The 25,026-nt window shown below is 42.1% G+C and overlaps 2 protein-coding genes across 11 annotated transcripts in view; one reads left to right on the top strand and one right to left on the bottom strand.

Annotated features, from left to right (window-relative positions):
* NCAPD3 (non-SMC condensin II complex subunit D3) overlaps nt 1–637 on the top strand; it is a 64,636-nt gene extending 63,999 nt beyond the window's left edge. For all 7 annotated transcript variants that reach the window (XR_011440901.1, XR_002809173.2, XM_070273928.1 and 4 more), the window contains one exon: nt 24–637. Coding sequence is in view for 5 of the 7 variants with exons in the window: in XM_070273928.1 (XP_070130029.1) it covers nt 24–132 (109 nt within the window). In the remaining 2 variants the exon portion in view is untranslated. The remainder of the gene's footprint in view (nt 1–23) is intronic.
* Nucleotides 638–1,372: 735 nt separating this feature from the next.
* JAM3 (junctional adhesion molecule 3) overlaps nt 1,373–25,026 on the bottom strand; it is a 65,174-nt gene continuing 41,520 nt past the window's right edge. For 2 of the 4 annotated variants that reach the window (XM_023645162.2, XM_070273931.1), the window contains exons 2-9: nt 12,009–12,074; nt 11,396–11,509; nt 7,878–8,030; nt 7,261–7,463; nt 6,202–6,301; nt 4,538–4,667; nt 4,388–4,442; nt 1,373–4,027 (exon numbers count right to left, since the gene is read on the bottom strand). In XM_023645162.2, coding sequence (XP_023500930.1) covers nt 3,992–4,027; nt 4,388–4,442; nt 4,538–4,667; nt 6,202–6,301; nt 7,261–7,463; nt 7,878–8,030; nt 11,396–11,509; nt 12,009–12,074 — 857 coding nt within the window. In that variant the 3' untranslated portion in view covers nt 1,373–3,991. Of the gene's footprint in view, nt 4,028–4,272; nt 4,443–4,537; nt 4,668–6,201; nt 6,302–7,260; nt 7,464–7,877; nt 8,031–11,395; nt 11,510–12,008; nt 12,075–25,026 lie in introns of all 4 variants that reach the window. The other 2 variants (XM_070273930.1, XM_023645161.2) reach the window with 1 other exon arrangement.

Raw genomic sequence — 25,026 nt, 5'->3', positions numbered from 1 at the left:
ACTGCATCTTTTCTTTCCCTCAGGCCTCCACAGTCTCAGCAGTGGAATGTCAAGTCTCCAGCCAGAAATAAGGACAACACAGCCCCCAGTAGGAGGTCGCTCCGAAAGACCCCCCTGAAAACAGCCAACTGAAACAGTGCGCTCCAGGGGGCATCGGGAAGGCAGGAGCTGTGAGGGCGCAGCCTTGTTTCCGCGTGGAAAGGCAGGCGCCTCGCTTCCCTCACACCGAGGACGCTCTCGTGCCGTGAGGTCAGAGCTGCCTCTCGTGGTTCCAGCACTCTCTCATTGTTCACCTGAGGAGCTGGCCAGTCTTCTAAATTTCTCTTTATGAAATATGTGGTAAAAAATTGTAAAGTAATAGAGAAATGCCTTAGCTATTTAATATTATTATTTACTCCATTTGAAAGTATCAAGTCCATTCTGATAAGCTGTCTTCTGGTCCTTGAGGAACACAGCACGTCTGCTTTCTCTTATATAAATCATGCTGTTAGCTGGTTTGACTCCTGACAGTACCTGGTTCCCATCTCTAATGACAAGATTTTGATTGTAATATTTTTTCTCCTTATTTATAAATTGTAGATTTTTCAAAAGTCTACAGCTTTCTAAAACAGAATAATAAAGGTTAAGCATAAATATAGCCTCCTAGTATTTTAGAACAAGACTTTTATTGGTAGTCATTTTAATTTACATAAAGTACATAGGAATAATAAAACCAAATCTTTCCTGTTAGGAAAACACTGACTCAGTTTGTCTGTAAGGTTCGAGTTGTCTGTCCCCCTGCCTTTGTCCCTGATCAGACGCTATCTCCTCCTCAGAGCAGACGTACTTAGTGGATACATGCAGCGCCAATCGTGGGAACCGGCTTCATGTCCTTACCCAGGGCGGCTCTAACGCTGGCTTGTGTGAACAGTCTGCTGGGGATGCTCCCATGACGGGGAAGACTTTGGTCACTTCTGTTGGCACCATTAGGTAACCTTAAAACACATGTATGTGTGTTTTGTCCACAAATGACCAGAAAGGAATTCAGTTGGTTCACTTTTTAATCCCAATACTATTGAAGCAAAAGTACAGGCTCATTACTTTTTAATAGAAATGTGGTAGCTGGATTTGAGGGGTGGATTGTCATTGTGATCCACCCATAGCTCTCCCATTTATGAACTGGCACATGCGTGGATGCATCATTGGTAGAGGGGGTCACCGAGCCGCTTGAGTGAACAGACTTATCTCCAGCTCGGGTAGATGGTCGTGGCAGTCTCTTTAAATGCAGGACTATGCCATTCTAAGTACACTTGTGTAACAAACAAAACGCTAGGAAGAAGAGGTAAACCCAACAACATGAGAGCAAATGAGAAAGAGGAACAATGAGGCAAAGTTGATTTTTTTTAAAGCTTTTATAAATGAGGTTTAACAAATACCAACTTACAGGTGTGTTAGTACAAGTCTAATATCTGTGTACAACAACAGCCACACCAAAGGCCATTAACAGCTTTGCACAGCCTCGAGTCTTCAGTCACACTCTCATCTTACAAACAGGTGAGGCTTCCTTCTCTGTCTACAACCGCTTCCCAGACTCCGTGCTCACTTCTCTCCGCTCCGTCAGACCCAGTTCCCAGGGCACTAGGGCAGGAGGTTCTACGGTGCAAGGAGGGAGGCGACAGGCCTCCCCATCACTATGACAGCCAGCTGGAGGCCAGAGTGTTGCTGCCCGACAATTAGAGGAGGGGGAGCTCTGCCTTTCTACCAAGGGGAGGGGAGATGAAGGGACAGTCTTAAGTCTAAGCATTCAAGACACAAATGCAGAAGAAGATAGGTACCATTAAATAATTACAAAGAGTTGCCCACTGCTTCTGCCAAATACCCCAGGGCAAAGTATTTCACATAACTTAGAAAAGTCAACATCAGTCTCAAGTATTCAATTAAAAAAAAAGTATAAAAAGTTAAGACACTGAAAGTTTAATCCCAAGATGACTGTGTTGTCCTACATGAAACCACCCTTTGAGCACACAGTGGAACTGGAGGCGCTCCTTTTGAGAAGCTCCTCGCTTCAAACCACTTCACATCATGAGTTCCACACAGCAACGTGTCTAAGGCTACGAACATCTGCTCTTAAAGAACAAAGGCTTTGAGTGATGTCTCTAATGTCCCCACAAAGTACACAGCAGTGTCTGGGTAGATAAAAACTTTAAATCAGACTTAGAAAATGGCCTCTGATGCAGGCATCTTACTTTCCTCACTGTCAGGATTTCTGCCCCAGCTGCACTGCCTGATGGTCTTCAGAAGGCTGACCTGGCTGCCGCCACATAATAGGTGGACTGTCAATGAGACACAACCGGCGGTGTCTCAGCACCTTCTTCACAGCAAAGAGGGATGGGAGAATTCATTTTCTTTAAAAATTATTACTGTAGTCAACAGATTGGATTTCAAAACCGCCTTTGGCCCTGAACAGTCTTATGAAGCACACAAATAAGTGAAATGAATTGAAAAACCACATAGCAGTAGCTGCTTTGTTTTGTGGGCCCTCCGACCAAAAGAGCTCTGTCACAGGAACCCAAAGGCTAGGCCGCCACAGAGCACACACACCTTTCCTGAAGTGTCCACCTCAGACTGGCCCTGGGCTAAACCAAGTGCACGTGGCACAGGAACAACCCTGTTAAAGCTAATCACACAAAGCCACAGTCGGGGGCTAAAGACGGCAGTGGACACGCTGGCTGGCCTTCGAAGTTAGTAGCCAACACCAACTTAGGTAGGGTATCCAACTTGGCCCCGGGAGCTGACCAACAGAGTACATCTGAGTACTTCTGGACGGTCTGGGCATAGGTAGTTTTAGTAATCTAGGGAAGAGGCAGTTCAGAGCTAACCGAAGAGCTCCTTTTGTTTCTTTTTGACAGATGGAAACAGATTTCAACATTACTCAACTGGAATTGTTTCAAGGTTTCCCAAGCAACAATGGTCTCATGTATACGTGGCATAAGTTTTCTTGTGAAAAATGCTAAAACTTACGTGGGGCAAAAGGAATGTTCCATTAAGCCTCCTTAAGAGGATTCTTTGGGTTAAAATACTCTGAATTGATATTTTCGAATTTAACACTAGTAGCCTGGAACTCCTACCTTAAGTTGAACTTTTTTTAAAAAAATAGGTTATTTAACATTTTATAACATATTTACAGTTTAAATAGAAATTTTCTTTTCAATAATCAAAATACATCTTTAGCAAAAATTTAGAATGTAAAATTTTATAAAATAAACACCCAGAGAAAAGCAGAACATTATTTCAGTACCATTTCAGATTGAGCCAAAAATGAAGGATTTCCCTAAATACTGAAACCCTGCATGGACAGGCAGAGTCCCTGTGGGTCAAAAGACCCCATCTTCTTCCTGGTTTTGGCTGTTTTTATAAAATGCTGATCCAGAAAGACTCTGTAAGATGGACATGGCAGTGTTGATCAACAAAGCCTTTAAGAAGAAACGGTGAGGTGCTGTGTGTGGGCCACTGGGAGACGGGTCATTGTGTAAACAGCCTCTTTTCCGGATTCACCGATTCGACTGCAGCTGTAGGATTTCATGCTGTGATTCAGGTTTCCAACCCCTACAATGCTGGCACTACATGGTAATCTTGTCACCTTGCATGGGGCTCACCTGGCTGACAATAGCGAGTGGCTTCACAGGCCCACAGTGCCCAGCTGCAGAGTCGACGTGAGCAAAAGCTTCGAATCCCCTCCACTCAGGTGGGAGCGGGGCAGAGACAGCCTGGCAGCCAGCCTCAGTGCACTCATTCAGGTGCTCTTCCTTGTGATGACCGTGCCCATCTTGAGGAAAATTCTTTTATTTGTGTGGCTTGTTAAAAAGTAAGAAAGGAGTAGCAGTCAACTTTGGCCAAAACAAAAAGCTTTTGCATGAGTGGTAGTTCTGTCCAAGTGCACTTTGCTCCTGGGCTGCCCTTGATGGGAATTTCTGGAGGTATTTGCATGTGCTCTCTCAGCCACACCGCAGGTTCAGATCACGAAGGATGACTTGTGCCTGAAGTCACCCTGCAAGGCCAACACTAAGTTAGAACACGGCCACCCTCTACCAATCAGGGGGACCCTACTGGGACAGGGGTCAAATTGAACGCACCATTTCCTTGAAGAAGAAACTTGGGGCCAAACAAATCAAGTGAAATAACAGTTCTTGAAAAGTAACATCTACTAGAGCTTGCAAACTGGATTTCACTAGTGTGTATATATGTTATTGGGAAGGGCTCAAGAGCTCAGGGTCTGGAATATGATTCAGAAACCTTTTTTCCTATAGGAGTCACTTGGGTTCCGAGGAAGAATGTTACTTTCCCTGTTGGGAACACCTCGATTTCTAGGTTTCCTAAATGGCTTCTGCTTGGTTCCCTCACTCTGTACCTCCTCGTCTGTCCTGATGTAGTTAACTCCATCTGGCTTCCCTGTATTCTTGTAACTGTGAAATAGGAAAAGAGAGTACTTCAGTGACTACTGACTTATCATATTAATGCCAACTTGAACACTGTTTTGTTTTACTTGAGACAGGCTCACCTTTCCCCATTCTGTTTGTTGTTGATGAAGTAGCCACGTCTGTATGCACAGCAGATGCCCACTGTTATCAGGGCCAGTACAGCAAGGACAACCAGAACCCCCCCGATAATTCCACCGATGTTCAGGTCATCTGGAGAAAAGGAGGTTCGAGGGAAGAGATGATACACACTCTCTGTTCTTACAAAAGCCTCTGACCCCACTGTTCCCCCTTCCCTCCTCTCCTTCCACTCCATGCTGTCCCCTCATGCCTACCCCAGCCAGAAGAGCAAAATGGGAACACTACACGCCTAGCCTAGAATATAGAGGACCCCATAACCCCTGGTTTCACTTGTAAAAGTACGAAGACCTGTACACTTCAAGTCTGTTATACTTCAGTACTAGAGAGAAAGGGCCTTGGCACTATACAAAAGGCTTACAAATCCTCTGGCTAAATCCCTGAGAATATTAGTAATGGAGGAAATGGTCACATTAGAAAGACATTATTAGGAGCCAGGAGTCCTAAGGAAGAAAAAAATGCCTAATTTTCAGGGCTTTGCTGTGGATTAAATTAGGGGGAAAAAGAGCTAGTTTCAAACAGTACTTAAAAGTAAAAAATATGAGGTGAGAACGTGACATTCACTCCACAAGCTGCCTGGCCTCATCTCTATAAACCCTCTTCTCGTCTGTATACTGGGCAAAGGTGCTTGCTCCCCTTCGGTGTAGGGGTGCCAGGGGCTGCTTCCTTTGTGCAAATAAAAATGCGGTGGCAAATATGCAGGGGACATGTCAACAAAAGCCGCCTACCTTGGGAGTTGTTAAAATTCCCCCTTACCCTAGTGCAATGGCGCTCGAATGTGACAGACATTTAAAAACCAACTTGAACTTCTGACTTTAAAATGTCAGTTCCCAGGCTCCATCCCGGGAGAATCAACAGGTCTGGGCTAAGCCCAGGGAGCTTCCTCCTGCCCCAGAGCAGCTGCCCAAACTCGACAGATGAGAAGAATCCCCGGATGCCGTGTCAGACACACACAGCTCCACACCTCCCAAGCCTGCTTCCAGATGTGTGGGGTGGGGCCCTGGCCTCTGTACGTGAAGCAGTGCTCCCCAAGGACTCTTAGGATCAGGCAAGCCTGGAGAACACTGCTTTAGAGGGTGGCCACATGTACAGAGGATACACCCTATCTGCCCCCATCCTGCCCATGACACCTTACCTTTAGAACCAATACTCCAGAGACAGTGTCATCACAGAACAGGGTAAAATTATTGGGACTAAAACTCTGGTTTTCAGCTTACTGCAAAATGATTATAACTGGATAAACTTCTGGAGACTGTACACAACCTTATGTTTTGGTAATTCTATCACTTATCAACGAAATGGAGTTTATTAAACTCAGTTAAAAGTTACCAGATTAGCCATGTCTCCAACACCAGATGACTCTAGAAAGTCTATTTTGAGGAGATAAACATATTGCAAGAACCCACTTATTAGTCATTTAGCTGTTACTCAGAACTTTCTCATCTTTCCCTTGAATGTACCCAAGTGGGTTCTGGTGGATCCAGTCATCTCCAGGAGAAAGCCATCCCATGGCAGAAAAGTTCTCTAAACTAATGGTATAATATTAAAATTTGAAGTGTCCCATTTACTTGCCAGTCCCCAGATGAAATCTTTTCAAAAAGTAACTCACAGACTTCCAACTCCTGCTCCTCACATCTGGCTGAGCCGGCATCATTGGAGGCAATGCAGTAATACTGCCCAGAGTCCTCCTTGTGGACAGCGCTGAAAACCTGTTTCAGCAAATTACAGGTAAATAGTGAGACTAAGCAACAAAATGGACCTCTGGGGACGGGAGAGGACAGGGTGCCTCCCCCGCGTGGTGAGTCCAGAACATGGTGAAACATCTGCTCATTTGCTCTTGGTTCTCCTTTGGCCTCCTGGTCACTGTCCAGATTCTTCCCTGACATTCTTTTCTGACACTCTCGCCTAAGAGCCCCCAAACAATGAGATCCCCTTTGGTATTTGGAGCCAAAGAAGCCTCGCAACATCTAGAATGAGATGCTGACTGGTTTTGTTCAGGAAAAAGGACTCTGATCATGAGTTTTCCTGAGGCAACACTTTGGCAACACCAACACAGAGGACCCCGCTACAGCCTGGCTCGTCACTCCATGCGGTGGGTACACCACAGGCAGGGGACCCAGATGCAGTAAGAGCCTGCGAAATCTGCTGCCGAGGGCATGCTGCCCCCTATACATGGCCAACCTTGTTTCATCTCTTCCCCCACCACTTCCCACCACCAACACTGGGTTATTTTGAAGCAAATTCCAGACACACTTGATACATAAATACTTCAGTAGGTATCTCTAGAAGATAAGGACTTTTTAAAATCGTAACTACAACACCATTATCATGCCTAAAGCAATGAACAATTCCTTAATATCAAATATCCAGCCAGTAATCAAATGCCCTCATTTCTCCTGATTTTTACAGGTGGTTACTCAAATCGGGCCCCCAATGACATCTACCCGTTACATTTAAGATCCCTCTCCAGGAACTTTGACTCTACAGGCTCCCTTCCTTTGTTTCACTCCCTGAGAACTTATTTGTTTGTAAAAGTAAGGAGGGTCATTGTTCCGTGGAACCTCCGACACGATGGATTCTTTGCTCCGTCTTAGAAAGTCTGTCCTAATAACTGCTCTTTCCGAAGCAGGCATCCCTTGCCCTCCTCCCCGCTTAGGAGAGATCTTACCAGAGTGCCTGTTTCAGGGTTTAAGAGAAAAGAGGAATTTCGAAATCTGGGATTGGCTCTGGAGTCTGTGGGCAGTGGCACGTCATTGCGATACCAGCTGTAGTGCGGCCGGGGGTAGCCCTCACTCTCCTGGCAGTGCAGCGTCGCTGACTTGCCCACTGGTACAGCCTTTGGCACTCTGCACACAGGAGGTACTGGCTTCACTGTACGAGAAATACGGGTTGGTGTTTAAAGTCAGCAACATGCCTCTATTCTTATCAAATGCTGCAACAAGTTGGCTCCAAAAATGAAGCCAATCAAAAGATTCTTGCACAACAGCCGTCCCCACTGTCACGCCTGCAGACTGATCTGCCGCCTGCACCCGCCCCTGCAGTTCACCTGCCCACATACAGTCCCACCGCCCGTCTCCAATGTATCCCCCCCCGAGGAGTGCCCCAAGCGCCACTTCCCTTCTCACCTTCCACCCAACTCAGGCAGTCTCAGCTCTCACAAGCTCTCCCTCCCTAAGTCGTGTGACACCCTCAGGGATGCAGCTCCAGAAGGAGAGGAAGTAAGAGCTGATGGTTTTATTCGGCACACAGTTCTGAGGCCTAGAGGGGATGGGTTGCAACTCCTACCTTGCACAGTCAACTCAATGACAATCTCATCAATTTCTTTGCGGTCGTTTCGAGCAACCACCTCACAGCGATAAATGGCCGAGTCTGTCCGGGTCACGTTCCAGATCTTTAGGGAGGTTTTCCCCAACAGTTCTGCACGACCCGCCAAGTCTCCTACAGAAAAGAAGACACAGGGCACTACAAGACTCTTTGAAGACATGGTTGCCACCTGAAGAAGAGGGTTTCCTGGGCCAGCATGTGACACCTCAGAAGGAAGACTGCAGACTGGTTTCCATTTAATTCCCATATAACAGAGGTGAATGCCCTGAGGACACCATGCACCAAAACAGCCCTGGTGTGTAAGAGAACTCATTACAGGAGCTCTGCTGGGAAAGCAGGGACCTCATTTCCTTTCCATTATTCCTGGCAGGGATTCTCCAGAAAAGAAGAGATCAAAGGAAACAAACAGTATTTAAAAAACAACAGCATTCCACGAATGAGCTGGGACAACTGGATATCCACGTGCAAGAGAATGAAGCTGGACCCTACCTGACACCACACACAACCAAGACCTTACTGCAAGAGCTAAAACTATGAAAATATTAAGGAAAAACAAGTTGTCATGACCTTGCATTAGGCAAATTCCTTAGATATGACATCAAAAGCACAAGAATAACTATGAAAAAATAGTTATATTGGCCTTCATTGGACTTTCATAAAAAATTACAAACTGTTATGCTTCAAAGGACACAAGCAAGTGAAAAACCACCCACTCAATGGGAGAAAATATTTACAAATCATATATCTGACACAGGACTAGTGTCCAGAATATATAAAGAATCTGCAACTCAACAATTAATAGACAAATAACCTAACTAAAAAGGGACCAAGGGATTTGAACAGACATTTCTCCAAAGAAGATAAACAAACAGCCAACAAGCAAATGAAAAGATACTCAACACCATCAGTCATCAGGAAATGCAAATCAAACCATAATGACATACCACATCACACCCACTAAGAGGGCTATAGTCAAAAAGATGGACAATTACAAGTGTTAGTGAGGATGTGGGGAAACACACTGCTGAGGGAATACAAATTGGTACAGCCACTCCGGAAAACAGTTAGACAGTTTCTTTAAAAAACTATGCTTGCAACTAGCATATGACTTAGCAATTGTACTCTTGGTCATTTATCCCCAAGAAATGAAGACTTCTGTTCACACAAAAACCTACACATGAATGTTCATAGCAGTATATTGAAAATAGCCAAAAAGAAGAAACAACCCAAATGTACATCTATTGATGAATGGAGAAAAATATGGCATATCTACAATGGAATACTATAAAAGGCAATGAAGTGCTGACACATGCTACAACATGGATGAATCTTGAAAACAAGATGCTAAGTGAAAGATTTCAGTCATGAAGGACCACATATTATAGGATTCTATTTCCATGAAGCATCCAGAGTAGGCAAATCCATGGAGACGGGAAGTAGATTAGTGGTTGCCAGAAGGTTGGGGCACAGGTGAAGAGTGAATGCTAATTGACATGGGGTTTCTTTTGGGGCTGATGAAAATGTTCTGGAATTTGATAGTGGTGATGGCTGCACATCTTTGTTGAATACAGAATAACCACTGAAGTATATACTTTAAAAGAGTGAGTTTTATGCTTTATGAATTATATATCAATAAAAAAAATTTAAAGCATAAAAAGACACTAACTCTTTCAAAGAAGCATGAACAACCTGGAGAATGGCAAATAAGGAGTTAGGGGGAAAAAGACAAAAAATAAAAACTAATTATTACTAAATTGTTGCTTGGTGACAAGCATACAAAGGATTTACCATAATATAATAAAACAGCGAAGTGCTTATGGTAGAGACTGAACAGTTCCAGAGGCGTTTCCAGTAGGAAGGTCTCTTATCCAGTTGTCATTAGCAGAAGGATGAGAATTTCTACCACGTAACCATGTGAGAAAACAGTAAGTAAAAATCCATCAGGGTGCTTTTGGTACAGTCCTGCTTTGAGGCAGGAGAAGAGACTGAGTAGATTCCAGGTTTCTTCCAGCCCTCATATTTTGTGTGGTAAATACTCTCCCCATCCCTCTGGCTAAGAGTAAAGTGTTTAATTCCCAGAAACAGAAAGTTCTTTAAAGAAAATTCCCACTTTGTATCTCTGAGGATCAAAATTGCATGTACAGGGTTTATTGGGAGCAGCCAAAGTTGCCAAGAAAACTGATTTGTTTTCTGAGAATAACATTTCCATCTCTTCAAAAATAAGAAGTTGGGGAGGATACTGGTGGGAAACAAACTCTGTTGGACAGCCTACGACTCCTGATGGCTGTGTCCACAAACCCGCTTTCCCTCCTCTGAAACCTCCCTCGCAGCTGCTCGGAGAACCCTGAAGCCAGCCCACCTCTCCCTCGCCCGTACCCGCACCTGCACCTGCACCTCTCACCTGCTTCTTCCCTCCGCCACGTGGAAGGAAGGGCCACTTTGCACCTGCTCTAAGTCCTTCCTCTTCCTCCCTCGTCACAGCCAGCTCCTACCACTCCTACTCTTTAGTCTCTCTCCTCATTGCCTCGACCTGAGCTCAGGCCACCAGCAGCTCCCTCCTGGGTTCTGCAGGGAAATTTTAAATCTGTACCCCTGCTCCAAGTTTTGCCCATCTCCAATCTCTTCTCTACAGAGTAGCCAATTCAGTCTTTCTAAAGCATAAATGTCATCATGTCACTTCCCTCTTAAAATCTTTCAGTGGACCCTCAAGATTCATTCTCGCCTGGCATTCAATGCTTCTTCTCTGGCCTTGGCATACCTCTCCTGCTTTATCTGGAGTCACTCCTCCCAACTGCTCCCTCTCTAAGCTCCAGCTGTGGTGGAAAACTTGCACTTTCTCCAATAAGCCAAGCTACCTTTGGCTTCTACATCTTTATACACAACATTGCTTCTCGCCCAACACCTTTCTCCCCAGCCTTGAACCATCCTGCCTGGCTAACCAGCCTTTTTTCACATCTCTGCCTAGATGTCACCTCTGGGAAGCCTTCCCTGACCACCAGTCCTGCCCTTACTTCACGTAATCTGAGAGCACCCTGTGCTTCCCTCTCTTCCAGCCCAGGGGTGATACCCTGCTAACTGGTCCAGCACAGACTTTCTCAACGTGGTGGGTGTGCAGACCAGATGCCAGGAACGGCCTGCTGTCTCCCTGGTCCACGTCACCCTTCTGGTTAATGCACTCACATCACTAACATCAGGGACCATGAGAAGAAGAAGGCCTAGGAAAATGTTCTCTCTGATACCTCAAAAAGATGAGTTGCAGATGGATTAAAATCCTAACTCATGAACTATTATTTGTTGGACCTGGGTGACAGGTACAGGGGGTTCAACATACTAGTCTCATTACTTTTTGCATATGTTTAAATTTTTCATAAGTAAAACAGAACAAACAATCCTGGCTACAGATGCAGGACCATCAGAGGAACATCTTTGGCCACAAGTGCATGCCTGGGCCTTGTGTCCAATGGACCACAGGATCATACCCTGAATTTTGTTGTCAAAAAACACATATGCAGTTTGGTCATCTTGAATTTTCTTCCATTCAATCCTGGGGTCATTTGTCTGTGAATCCGTGATGATACAGGACAGTTCCACACCTAATGAGCAAAGGAAGAAAAGAAAGACCTCTCAGTGAATGTGGCACAATTCCCGGTCCACTTGTAAACCTGGACTCTGTAAGCTGCCTCTAGTTCGAGAGAGGTCTTCGTGCAGATTGAGAATCTAGCTGCAGCCCGGCTCTGAGAGACTTTAAGAAGAGATGAATGTTAGCCAGAAAAGAATGAAGATGATTAGCAAGGACTTGTACTAAATAGAGCACAGGCTCTCCCTTCATACTCTGCTGTCTATAAGAAATTTCTTTGCTGTGTCAACATAAAGCCAGGGCAGGAAGCAGCTGCTGGCCAACGGAACAGCTGCAGAGCTGCCTGGCCTGCGGAAGTGGAGCTTCCCTGACACACTTGCTCGGCAAAAGCACTGCTGGGTAGCCACCCACCCGCACGTCTCTCTGGCACCGTGTGTGTTTGTCCTACGTCGGCTGCAAGACTACACACGTCCACTAGATGGTGCCATTCTCCTAACAGTCTCCCTTGTACTTACTTTCAAATTCCTGTACCACTGGGTTTCGGTTGCTGGATTTGAGATTCACAGCCCCTGTCAAGCAGCCTGAAGAAAAAAAAAAAAAAACTCAGAGACAATGCAACTCTCAAACGGCAGAGAAGCCTCGGACTGCGTCAGGTCGTTCCCTGCTATGTAGGCCACAACCACTAACCAGAGAGGACGGGAAAAGAGATCCCAGAACAAAGTCTCCTAGACGCAGCAAGCTGACGGCTTTCTCTCAGGGTGCCCTTCACTGGGAAGGACGCAGAGAAAGACAAGAGTCCTGAGAATTCACTTTCCTTCTTAGTCCCAGAACAAAGCCGCTAGGACTTTAAAGACTTTTCCTCTCCGTATTTCCTTCCTGCTTAGAGTCACTGTTAACCCTTCCAACAGGCATCATCCAGACACATGGGCCTTCTTGTCATTCTTCCCTCCTGCCTCTTCTAGGCTTCAAATCCAGCAAAGGCACTCTCAGTGGATCTGATGCCGTCCAAACTCTTGGCCTGGTACTTTCCCTTCAGGATGGCATCAACACTCTCTAGGTATAGTTACCAACTGGCTAAGAGACCACCTTACTGTATTAGACATGTATCTAACCCAGACATTGCCATTCATGAAAAGTTTTCACCAGTCTTTGGTAAAATGAGAAAAATAATAACATGGCGACTTTCATGAAGCTAAATTGAATGAAGCTAAGGGTGAAATCAAGATATGCTATTTGCATGGTAATCCCTTTCAAAACTAGCATCTGACTACCCACATTTCAGCAAACATTAGAAACCAGTCTATCATGGTCGCACAATTTCTTAACCTATTATCTTTCTTTTTTCCTTGAGGAAGATTGGCCCTGAGCTAACGTCTGTGTCGATCCTCCTCTATTTTTGTATTTTTGAGGAAGATCAGCCCTGAGGTAACATCTGCTGCCAATCCTCCTCTTTTTGCTGAGGAAGACTGGCCCTGAGCTAACACCGGTGCCCATCTTCCTCTACTTTATATGTGGGACGTCTGCCACAGCATGGCTTGATAAGTGGTGCCATGTCTGCACCCGGTATATGAACTGGCGAACCCTGGGCCACCAAAGCAGAACATGCGAACTTAACTGCTGCACCACCAGGCCAGCCCCTCTTAACCTATTATCTTGAAGAGAAGGTCAGTGCATCAGAAGGGACACTGACCACCTACGAAATTCCATTCTTCAGCTACTTGGCCTCTAGGAAAATATACCCATCCCCAAAGAAGGCCTTCATACATAACCCTTATTAAGGTCTCAGGATCTTAGCTTTCCATGCCAGCTAAAGAAAATGTGCAGAAAGCCTTGCACTCTAAGTTGCTTTCTAACTCCTTGTCCATGAGGTGGGCTGCAGGTCACAACAATCCATTCTTTTCCTTTTTTTAATCTCATGTAATGGTTCAGCTACATATATACACTCCCAGTATACATTGTGATCCTTTCTCTCTTATTTAGTAAGATTTCATTAATTATAGCAAAAGCCTTAAAGAATCTAACAAAAGGGATAAAAATCAGAAGCATAATATACATGAGTGAGTTAGTTTCTAAAGCACTCACTGCTACAAAAGCTTGCAGAACCAGGACAAGTGAAGATAACTCTGTTCTGTTTTGGTTAACCATGGGCTATTCCTTTTGGAGGCCAGAAATACAGCCCCTGCATTTGTAGCACTTTCTACTTTTCCTTCAGTCTGAAAGCTGCCAGTGACCCATTAATGGAGAATAAGATATGATGCTCTGAATGTCTACCAAGGCCACACAAGGTCCTTCTAAAGAAAGTGGCCACAGACAGTTCAGTATGATCGCTATAATTTAGGTGTTGAGACACCGAAACTCTGGTTACAAGGGACTATGACCAGGGATCAACTTCCGACCCAAAGACCACCTAAGGAGTCTTAGAGGTAACTTCCGAGGGCTTTTCCCAGCTTGATAATGATTGGACAAGGCAGCCTGAGCCATTCTCTTAAGGAGTATGAAGCTAAGAGAAGTAAGAGAAGGAATGAGAGAGTGTCCAGTCAGCAGAGAAGGAGCTGAACCAGAGCACAAGGAGAGAGGAGCCGACTCATCAAAATGGTGGAAACACTAGAGTTTATATCAGACGAACTAAAGGACAACAAAGATTAACACTAAAGTTACTCTAGTGTTGGCAACATCGAATTTTCACGAAGGCCAACTGAGATAAATTCTCTACAATAAAGCCCTAACATAAACTAAGCCAGTTTGTTTCCTACAACCTAAGAGAAGCTAAGGTAACAGAGCCCCAGATAATGGAAATAATCACTGCTCTTATCCCTCTACACTGCGGCAAAGAGGTGAATGCTCTGTCCTTCTCAATGAGGCCTTGCCTGACCTCTCTCTTGCCCAACTACCCTTGATAAGTCTCACAGGCAGCTGCTTGTGCCAATCCTAGAAGACAGTATGTCCCAAGAAGATTCAAGAATAGAGGACCAGGGGCTGGCCCCGTGGCCGAGTGGTTATGTTCACACACTCTACTTTGGCAGCCAAGGCTTTTGCCAGTTTGGATCCTGGGCACGGACATGGCACCACTCATCAGGCCACGCTGGGGCGGCGTCCCACATAGCACAGCCTGAGGCACTCACAACTAGAATATACAACTATGTACTGGGGGGCTTTGGGGAGAAGAAGAAGAAAAAAACGAAGATTGACAACAGATGTTAGCTCAGGTGCCAATCTTAAATAAATAAATAAATAAAAGAATAAAGGACCACTTCAAGCAAGTGAAGTTCTAGCTTAAGTGACTATTCACGACAGCTGGGCCCCAGGTCTAATACGGTCCCAAGATGAGAGCCCTCAGAATTTTTGTCCTATTCCTAAACAATTCTTAAATTTATAAATATTTATAACTCCTTACTGTGCCTATCCCCAACAGCCCAGGATCCCATTGTAAGATATAGAAATCACGTGTATAAAAGAATAGTGCTACGAAGATTGGAAACCACACACCTAACGCTTGAAGACATAAGTAACTCATCGGGAATACTATCCGATGCCTGGGGAGACCGTGCCATAACCAGTGAGGAAATGGGGTCTGGAAGGCAGCCTTGAAATAGTGGCTGCTGGAGTTTATCTGTGTACACGCTGACTCCCAGTGCTATCAGAACACTCACACTGAGATGACATTCTTTAAGGCTAAGCAAAGGGTTTTTTGGAAGGAGAACAAAGGGAAATCTGTTAGAGCATCTATCACATGTTGTTGTTCCTACTTAATTTCATATCTATCTTGGCTTGTCTATCAGACTCTAAGCTCTTTGGGAGAATCCAATTCATTCAGCAATTTTTATTTAGTGCCTATTATGTGCTGATACTAGCCTAAATATTAGGAATGATACATGAATAGAACAGATAAAAATCTATGCTCTCATGCAGCTTACACTGCAGTATAAAATAACAAGTAGTATATTTATTCATCTTTATCTCTTCTATTTTAGCACTGAATCGTATTTAGTAGGTACTCAAAGAGTGTTTCCTGAAATAAATCAATATGCATTTTTTTGTAAGGAAGATTCACTGTGAGCTAACATCTGTTGACAATCTTCCTCCCCCCACCCCTCACCTGAGGAAGATTAGCCCTGAGCTAACATCTGTGCCAGTCCTCCTCCACTTTGCACGTGGGTCACCACCACAGCATGGCTTGGTGAGCGGTGTAGGTCCACACCCGAGATCCAGACCCGCGAACCCAAGCTGCCAAAGCAGAGTGCACCAGACCAACCACTATGCCACAGGGCCAGCCCCCAGTATGCGTTTTTAGTATTGTAGCATATTTAGTATTGTAGGATTTCCTTGAGTTTTCCAGAAAATCATTTAGTTGAATTCAGGTTGCTCACAGAGCTATAATTTGGCCACTCTGTTTTTCATCCTGCTCAGGAATCTATTACTGAATCTTGGACTTAGAAGGGATCTAAGATACATGTAGTCGTCTTGTCTATTTCTATTCAAAACCTCTTAACCAAATTTAAGACTCCCCTCTACAGGCAAGTGTGGTAAGTTCCAAGTATATTATGCTTTCAGAATGTGACCATTAAAGTTCAGTGTACCTTTCACTGAGGTTCCCCCAATGGTCACATCTTACATAATTATAGCACAATGATAAAACCAGAAAATTGACATTTGTACAATATATGTGTACAATGTCATTTTATTACATGCAAAGAGTCCTGTAATCACCACTGCAATCAAGATACAGAGCTATTCTATCACCACAAAGATCTCCCTCATGCCACCACTCATGTTCACAGCTATCCTCGCCATCCCTCACCTCTGGCAACCACTCAGATGAGTGGTTCTCCATTTCTCTAATTGTGTTATTTAGAGAATATTATATAAGTGGAAATATAGGTAGGTAACCTTTTGAGACTGATTATTTCATTCAGGATGATGCCTTTTAGGTCCACCTAACTGGTGTCTAACAGTTCACGTCTTTCTATTGCTGAGTAGCATCCATGGCGTGGATGTACCACAGTCACTGTGACCATCCACCGCTGAAAGACATCTGGATTGTCTCCACTTTGGGGCTATCATGAAAAAAGTTGCCGTGATCATCTGTGTACAGGTTCTTGTATGAACATGTTTCCTTTTCTCTGAGATAAATGCCCAAGAGTACAAATGCTTGGTCCTATGCTGTCTCATGGTTAGTCTTTCACAGAAACCGACAAACTGCTTTTCAGAGTTGGGCTGTACCAAAAATTCATCACAAGAAAGTTGTTTTTCTAAATTCTTTTTTTTTTTAACTTAGAAAGGTATACTGGGCCACTCTGTACTATCTGTGCAACTTCCTGTGAATCTGTAATCATTGCAACATTAAAATGTAAAGTACCTGTTTTTTCTAAAATGATGATGGTGAATATCAAATCACTATGACATTTGGAATCCATTGGATACACTAAAAAAGGTGAAATAGTTTTAAAGTGTTAATATTTACAATATACCAGAAAGTATATACTTAACTATTTAAACTTACATAAAAATTTATCTAAGTTCTTCCAAATCCTTTTAATGAACACATAAGGAAAACAATCAACTGGCTTAATTGCCTTCAAGATCAAATTAAACAATGAGAATACTTACAAGACCATGAATAATTCTTCACTGGCCCATGTGCTCTCGCACTTCATGGGACATCACTGTCTCCAGGTTTTGCTTTTGGGCTCTCTGAAGGACATCAGCAGCAGGCGGAGAGCCTGCCATCCCCACCCAACCAAAGGTCAGTGAATAGAGACAGCACAGAGCTAGGGCGACACTAACAGTTTCTCTACTAAACGTAGTATTTCTTACCTTAGTAAGACATCTACAACTGAACGTGAGAGATCCTGCTCCACCCTTCTACCCTCGCTGTGTTTTCTATGTATGAACTATATGAGTGATCCAGTTTTTCCACATTCTCACCATCATCACTAGAAATTTTTTTTATGCTGGTAAAATATACACAAAATTTACCATTTTAACCACTTTTCTGTGTGTAATTTAGAGGCACTAAGTACCTTCACAATGTTGTGCAACAATCATCACTATCCATTTCCACAACTTGTTCACCATCTTGAACAGAAACTCTGTACTCATTGAACACTAACTCTCCATTTCCCCAAACCCAGCCCCTGGCAACCTCCGTTCTACTTTCCGTCTCTATGAATTTCGCCCATTCTAGGTATCTCATAGAAGTGAAATCATACATTTGTCCTTTTGTGTCTGGCTTATTTCACACAGCATAATGTTTTCAAGGTTCATCCATGTAACATGTATCAGAATTTCATTCCTTTTTGAAACTGAATAGTATTCTACTGTATGTATATCCCACATTGTGTTTATCCAGTCACTGTTGATGGACATCGGGTTGTTTCTACCTTCCAGCTATTGTGCATAATGCTGCTGTGAACAATACTGCACAAGTATCTGAGTCCCTTCTTTCAACTCTTCGGGGTACGTACCCAGGTTAATTCCTGGATCATATGGTAATTCTATGTGTAACTTCTTAAGGAACCGCTAAAATTTTCCACAGTTGCTACACCATTTTACGATCCCCTCAGCAATGCACAAGGATTCCAAATTCTCCACATCCTCACCAACATTTGTAATTCTGGTTTTTTTAATTTTGTTTTTTTAAATAGTGACCATCCTAATGGGCATGAAGTGGTATCTCAGTGTGGTTTTGACTTACATTTCCCTAAAGGCTAGTGATGTGCACATCTTTTCATGTGTTTATTTGGCTATTTGTATATCTTCTTAATGTTTATGTTCTTCTTAACGTTGAAATGTCTATTCAAGTTCTTTGGTCTTTTTTTGAATTTTTTTTTGCTGTGAAGTTGTACAAGTTCTTTGTATCTTCTAGATATTAATCCTTTATTATATATATGCTTTGCAAATATTTCCTCCCATTCAGAGAGTTGTATTTTCACTCTCTTGACGGTGTCCTTTGATGTACAAAAGTTTTAAATTTTGTGAAGTCTAATTTATCTATTTTTTCTTTTGTTGCCTGTTCTTTTGGTGTCATATCCAAGAAATCATTGCCAAATCCAATGTCATGAAGATTTTCCCATGTTTTCTCGCAAGAAATTTTAAAATTTAGATCTTACATTTAAGCCTTTGATCCATTTTGATTTTTGTATAAGGTAAGGGTCCAACTTATTTAGAATGTGTCTGTCCAGTTTTTCTAGCACCACTTCTTGAAAAGACTGTGCTTTCCTCATTCAATGGTCTTGGCATCCTCGTTGAAATTATCTGACCGTATATGCAAGGATTTATCTCAGGGCTCTCTGTTCTGTCCCATCAGTCAAAATGTCTGTCTGTCTGTATGCCAGTACCACTCTGTTTGATTACTGTAGCTTTGTAGTAAGTTTTGCAGTCAGGAACTGTCAGTCCTCCAACTTTGGTCTTCTTTATCATGATGATGTTGGTTATTCAGGGTCCCTTGAGACTCCATATAAATTTTAGGATGGGGTTTTTCTATTTCTGAATAATACACCATTGGGATTTTGACAGAGAATGCATTGAATCTGTAAATTGCTTTGGGTAGTGTCAACAACATTAACTCTTCTAATCCAAAAACACGGGATATCTTCCATTATTTGTATCTTTCATTTCTTTCAGCAATGTTTTGTAGTTTTCAGTGTACAAGTATTTCACCTCCTTGACTAAATTTATTCCATGGTACTTCATTCTTTTGTAAATGAGATTGTTTTCTTAATTTCCTTTTCAGATTGTTCATTGTTAGCCTGCAGAAATGCAAGTGAATTTTGTCTGTTGGTTTTGTTTAACTCTTATTAGCTCTAACGGTTTCTTTTTTAGTTTTTTGGTGAAATCTTCAGGGTTTTCTATATATGAGACCATGTCGCCTATAAACAGGGATAATTTTACTTCTTCCTTTCCAATTGCAATACTGTGTAGAACAGAAGTGGCGAATCCTGATCTTAGAGGAAAAGCTGTCTTTCACCACGGAGTATGACATTAGCTGTGGGTTTTTCACATACAGCTTTTATCACGTTGAGGAGGTTCTCTCTACTCCTAGTTTACTGAGTTGTTCTTATGAAAGGGTGTTGGATTTTGTCACATGCTTTTTCTGCATTAATTGGGATGATTATACAGTTATTTCCTTTATTCCGTTTCAACATGGTGTTTTACCTTAATTGATTTTCATATGTTGAACCATTCTTGCATTCTGGATACAAATCCCACTTGTTCATAGTATAAAATCCTTTTAATATGTTGTGGATTTCAGTTTGCTAGTACTTTTTGGAAGGTTTTTGCATCAATATTAAGGAATATTGGTCTGTAGTTTTCTTGTCTTGTAGTGTCTTTGGTGTTATCAGGATAATGTTGGCCTTATAGAGTGAGTTAGGAAGTATTTCCTCTCTTCAGTTTTTTTGGAAGAGTTTGAGAAGCATTGGTGTTAATTCTTTAAACATTTGGTAGAATTCACCAGTGATGCCATCTAGTCCAAGCTTTTCTTGTTGAGAGGTTTTCGAGTACTGATTCAGTCTCCTTACTAGTTATAGATCTATTAAGATTTTCTATTTCTGAGCCAGCCCCGTGGCCGAGTGGTTGAGTTCGCACGCTCTGCTTCCGTGGCCCAGGGTTTCGCTGGTTCAGATCCTGGGCACGGACATGGCACCACTCATCAGGCCACGCTGAGGCAGCGTCCCACATGCCACAACTAGAAGGACCCACAACTAAAATATGCAACTATGTACTGGGGGGATTTGGGGAGAAAAAGCAGAAGAAAAAAAAGGAAGATTGGCAACAGTTGTTAGCTCAGGTACCAATCTTTAAAAAAAAAAAAGATTTTCTATTTCTTAATGATTAAATTCTGGTAGAGTGTATGTTTCTAGGCATTTGTGCATTTTATCTAGGTTATCCAATTTGCTGATGTACACTTGTTCATAAAATTCTCTTAAATCCATTTATTTCTGGGGCTAGCCCAGTGGTGTAGTGGTTACGTTCATGCACTCTGCTTCGGCAGCCCAGGTTTGCCAGGTTCAAATCCTGGGCACTGACCTAGCACCGCTTGTCAGGCCATGCTGTGGTGGCCTCCCACATAAAATAGAGGAAGACAGACACAGATATCAGCTCAGCAACAATCTTCCTCACAAAAAGAAAAAAAAGGAAAAGTCCTATTTATTTCTGTAAAATCAGTAATTACATCTCCATTTTCTTTTCTGATTTTAGTAACTCATCTTTTTTCTACAATCTAGTTAAAGGTTTCTCAATTTTGTTGATCTTTTCAAAGAAGTAACTTAGTTTCATTGACTTTCTCTATTGTTTTCATTATTAATCTCTGCTCTCATCTTTATTTCCTTCCTTCTGCTAGTTTTGAGTTTAGTTGTGCTTCTTTTTCCAGTTCCTTAAAGTGTAAAGTTGTTATCAATGTGAAATCTTTCTTTTTTGAAACGTAAGGATTTACAGCTATTATTTTCCCTCTTAGTACTGCTTTCACTGAATCCCCTAAGTTTTGGTATGTTGTACTTTCATTTTCATTTGTCTCAAGGTCTTTTTAAATTTCCTTTGTAACTTCTTTGACCCATGGTTAAGAGTGTGTTAATTTCCACATATTTGTGAATTTTCTAGTTTTCCTTCAGTTATTTATTTCTAATTTCATCCCACTGTGATTAGACAAGATACTTCATATTGTTTAAACTTTTTAAAATTATGACTTGTTTTTTGGCCTAACATACGATCTATCCTAGAGAGTGCTCCATGTGCACTTCTGAAAAATGTGTATTCTGCTGTTGTCGGATGTAGTATTTTGTACATGTCTCTTAGGTCCAATTGGTCCATATTTTTGCTTAAGTCTTGTATTTCCTTATTGATCTTCTAATCTTGTCTATCTATTATTGAAAGTGGGGCACTGAAATCTCCAATTATTATTATAAAACTATCTATTCCTCCCTTCAATCTTGTCAATGTTTGCTTCATATATTATGGGACTCTGATGTTTCAGGCATAGGTTTATAATTATTATATCTTCTTGGTGAACTGACCTTTTTATCAATATATATTGTCATTCTTTGTCTCTTATAACAGTTTTTGAAGTCTATTTTGTCTGATATTATTAGTATAGCCATCTCAGCTCTCTGTTACTATTTGCATAGAATATCTTTTTTCTTCTGTTCACTTTCAACATATTTGGGTTTAGATCTAAAGTCAGTGTCCTGTAGACAGCACGTAATTGGATGTTATTTGATCCAATAGCCAATGAATCTCTGCCGTTTGATTTGAGAGTTTAATCCCTTTACACTAAAAATAATTAACTGATAAAGGTCTTACTTCTGCTAATTTGCTGCTGTCTTTCTGTATATATTATTTTTGTCCCACATTTCCTCCATTACTGCCTTCTTTTGTGTTTTGTTGATTTTGTTTTAGCAGTGACATATTTTGATTCCCCTCTTATTTCCTTTCATGTATACTCTATAGATATTTTGTGGTTATCATAAAGATTATAGTAACATCCTAAAATTATAACAAATTTCAACTGATACCAACTTAACTTCAACTGTATACAAAACTCTACTATGTCCTCTCATGTTGTTGATGACACAAATTACATCTTTATATATTGTGTGCCTTACAAATAACATAGCTTCCTAACTATTTTTATGCATTTGTCTTTTAAATTCTATAGGATGATGATGAGAAATTAGCTTATGATCTTATTGAGGATCCTTTGTATTTGTGATGATTTGCTTTACTCTTGCTGCTTTCAAGATTCTCTTTGTCTCTAGCTTTTGACAGTTTGATTATAGCAAGTCGCAGGCTGGGTCCCCTTCAGTTTATCCCACTTCGAGTTCACTGAGTTTCTTAGATTTGTAAATTCATGCCATACATCAAATTGGGGAAGTTTTCTCTCCCTCTCCTCCTCCTGGGACTCCCATAAAGCATGTGTTGGTTAGCCTGATAGTGTCCCACAAGTCCCTTAGGCTCCCTAATAGGCTGAACTGTGCCCCACCCCCACCCCAGTCAGGTGTTGAAGCCCTAACCCCAAGTACCTCAGAATATGACTGTGTGTGGAGACAGGGCACTTAAAGAAGTGATAGCGAAAATGAGGCCATTAGGGTGGCCTTAATCCAATCTGACTGGCGTCCTTATAAGACAGGAGAGTAGGACACAGAATGATGTGTGTGCACAGAGGAAAGATCATGTGAGGACACAGCAAAAAGGCAGCCACCTGCAAGCCAAGGACTGGCCTTAGAAGAAACCAAACCTACCAATACTTGATCTTGAAATTCTAGTCTCCATATCTGTGAGAAAATCAACTTCTGTTGTTGAAACCCCCCGGTCTGTGGTATTGTTTTTTGGCAGCCTAGCAAAGTAACACAGGCTCTGTTCCTTCTTCTTCATTCTTGTTTCTTTCATCTCCACAAACTTGGCAATTTCAATTGTTCTATATTCTAGTTCACTGACTCTTTTGCCTGCTCAAATGCTAGGTATCTATCTCCTCCAGAGAATTTTACATTTCAGTTATCATACTTTTCAGCTTCAGAATTTCCTTTTGATTCCTTTTTATAAATTCTCTCTCTTTGTTGATACTCTCATTTTGCTCATATAATGTTTTACTGATTTCTTTCCCATGTTTTCCCTTAGCTCTTTGAGCATATTTAAGACAAATGATTTAGAGTGTTTGTCCAGTAAGTCCAAGTCTGGGCTTCCTCTAGCAGTTTCTGCTCATTCATTTTGTTCCTTTGAATGAGCCATGTTTTCTTGTTTATTTGTATGCTTTGTGATTTTTTTGTTGAAAATTGGGCATTTGACTATTATAAAGTAATTACTCTAGAACTCAGATTCTCCCTACCCAGGGTTTGCTCTGTGTGTGTCTAAAATTATTATTGTTGAAGGCTTTTGTAGTCTGTTTTAAGACTTCCAAATGTTTTTTCTCAAATGCTATTCCCTTTTGATCATGATCATGAGGTTCCTTTCCCTCATCTTCAGCTAATGTTCCGACAGAGATCTCCTAGTCTGATAGAGATTTCCTTGAATGCCAAGAGCTAAAACAAACAAAAACACCCCCAAAAAAAAAAAACGCAGAAAACAAAAAAGAAAACAGCCCCTCTGCCAAGTCTTTGAGGTCTGCTCTGTGCAGGGGCACTCCTTCACCCCGTAGCTGGGGGGATCACCCGAGATGTTATGCGGTTGCTTTTGGATGGCCTAATTCACCAGTCTCACCACAGCTTCTCTCATGGGCCTTACATGGCCTATTGTATGTCTCTACCCAAAATCTCTTCAAGCAATTGCAGGGTTTTAGTCCCCTTGTAGCTTTTATAAGCAGTGCCTGCTGGTTCTCCCATCTGCATTCCAAGTTATGTGAGACAAAGACAAGCACCTCACGTCAGTCCCTCAGGTATCCCCAGACAGGTTAGAACAGATGTACACAATAATTTACAAATAAGGTTTGCTTTGCTCCCTCCAATTTCGGGTACTGGGGAGCCTGTGCTCGGGAGAGGGTAGGGCAAAGGTGAGTAAAAATGTCATCAAACTTTCCTACCATTTTGAAAATCGCTTTTCCCTTGATTGGACATTTGCTTGGTTGATATAAACCTTTGACTGTTTTCCAGCGCTCCTACAAAGGTGGTTCAGCTTCTGTCTGATTTTTTGATGTTTCTGTGGGGGAATAAGAGCCTGGAGTTTCCTATTCTGCCCCTTGCTGATGTCACTCCAAGCTAGCATTGTCACTCTTTTTATTTATTTTTATTTTTTATTTTAGCCATTCTTGTTCATCTTTGCACCTCCAATTCCTATCATACCTGAAATGCAAGAAGTTCTGGAAATGTTATTGACTGTAAGTGGGGAAGACAGACACAATTTCAATACAATATAAATGGCACAGCAGAAATCGCCAGAGTGTATACACAGCTGGCTGAAGAGCCAGGATTCAAACCCAAGACCGTGTGACCCACTGTCTTTGCTCTTTCAGTATTTATTCTGACAACGTAGCTCTCACTGTAAACTGGGAAAGTGGCATTTTTGGCTTCTATGACTTTCCAGGGCTTAATTGCTTCAAGTGGAACTGACAAATGTGTTTTCAACCCCGAAAAACTACGTGACCCAATCCAGGACAGAGGCAACCATTCAGTGTTGTGCTTGTAATTTCATTTTCAAAGCTCTTCTATATGCCAAAGCTATGAATTACTATACGAAATCTGGGCCTTGTTTTTAAAACTCCTACTGACTTCCAGTGTGACTTTGAAGTCCTCATTTTTCCCAACTGTAAAATATTATTAGAAACTCTTTATCCTTCTTTCACCAATAATTGAAGATAAATAATTAAACAATTAGAAGAGGGATCATTTATCATCATTATTGTTACTATTATTATATTTGCTATATAGGGAACAAGGTCCTTCTAGTGGCCCACAAAACAGCAAGTTTCAAATTTAACGGCTTTAGGCCTGAGGCAAGAAAACATGTGGAACCTAAATACTACGAACAGAATAAGACAAATGAGGATCCCAAGAAAATTCAGTATGAGGTTGAACACAGGCGAAGGAGAGGGGGGATAAAGAAGAAAAA

Source organism: Equus caballus, chromosome 7 (genome assembly GCF_041296265.1).
Source record: "Equus caballus isolate H_3958 breed thoroughbred chromosome 7, TB-T2T, whole genome shotgun sequence".
Taxonomy (NCBI): Eukaryota; Metazoa; Chordata; class Mammalia; order Perissodactyla; family Equidae; genus Equus; species Equus caballus.
The sequence above is the reverse complement of the archived record's forward strand: the minus strand, read 5'-3'. Positions and strand labels throughout refer to the sequence as shown.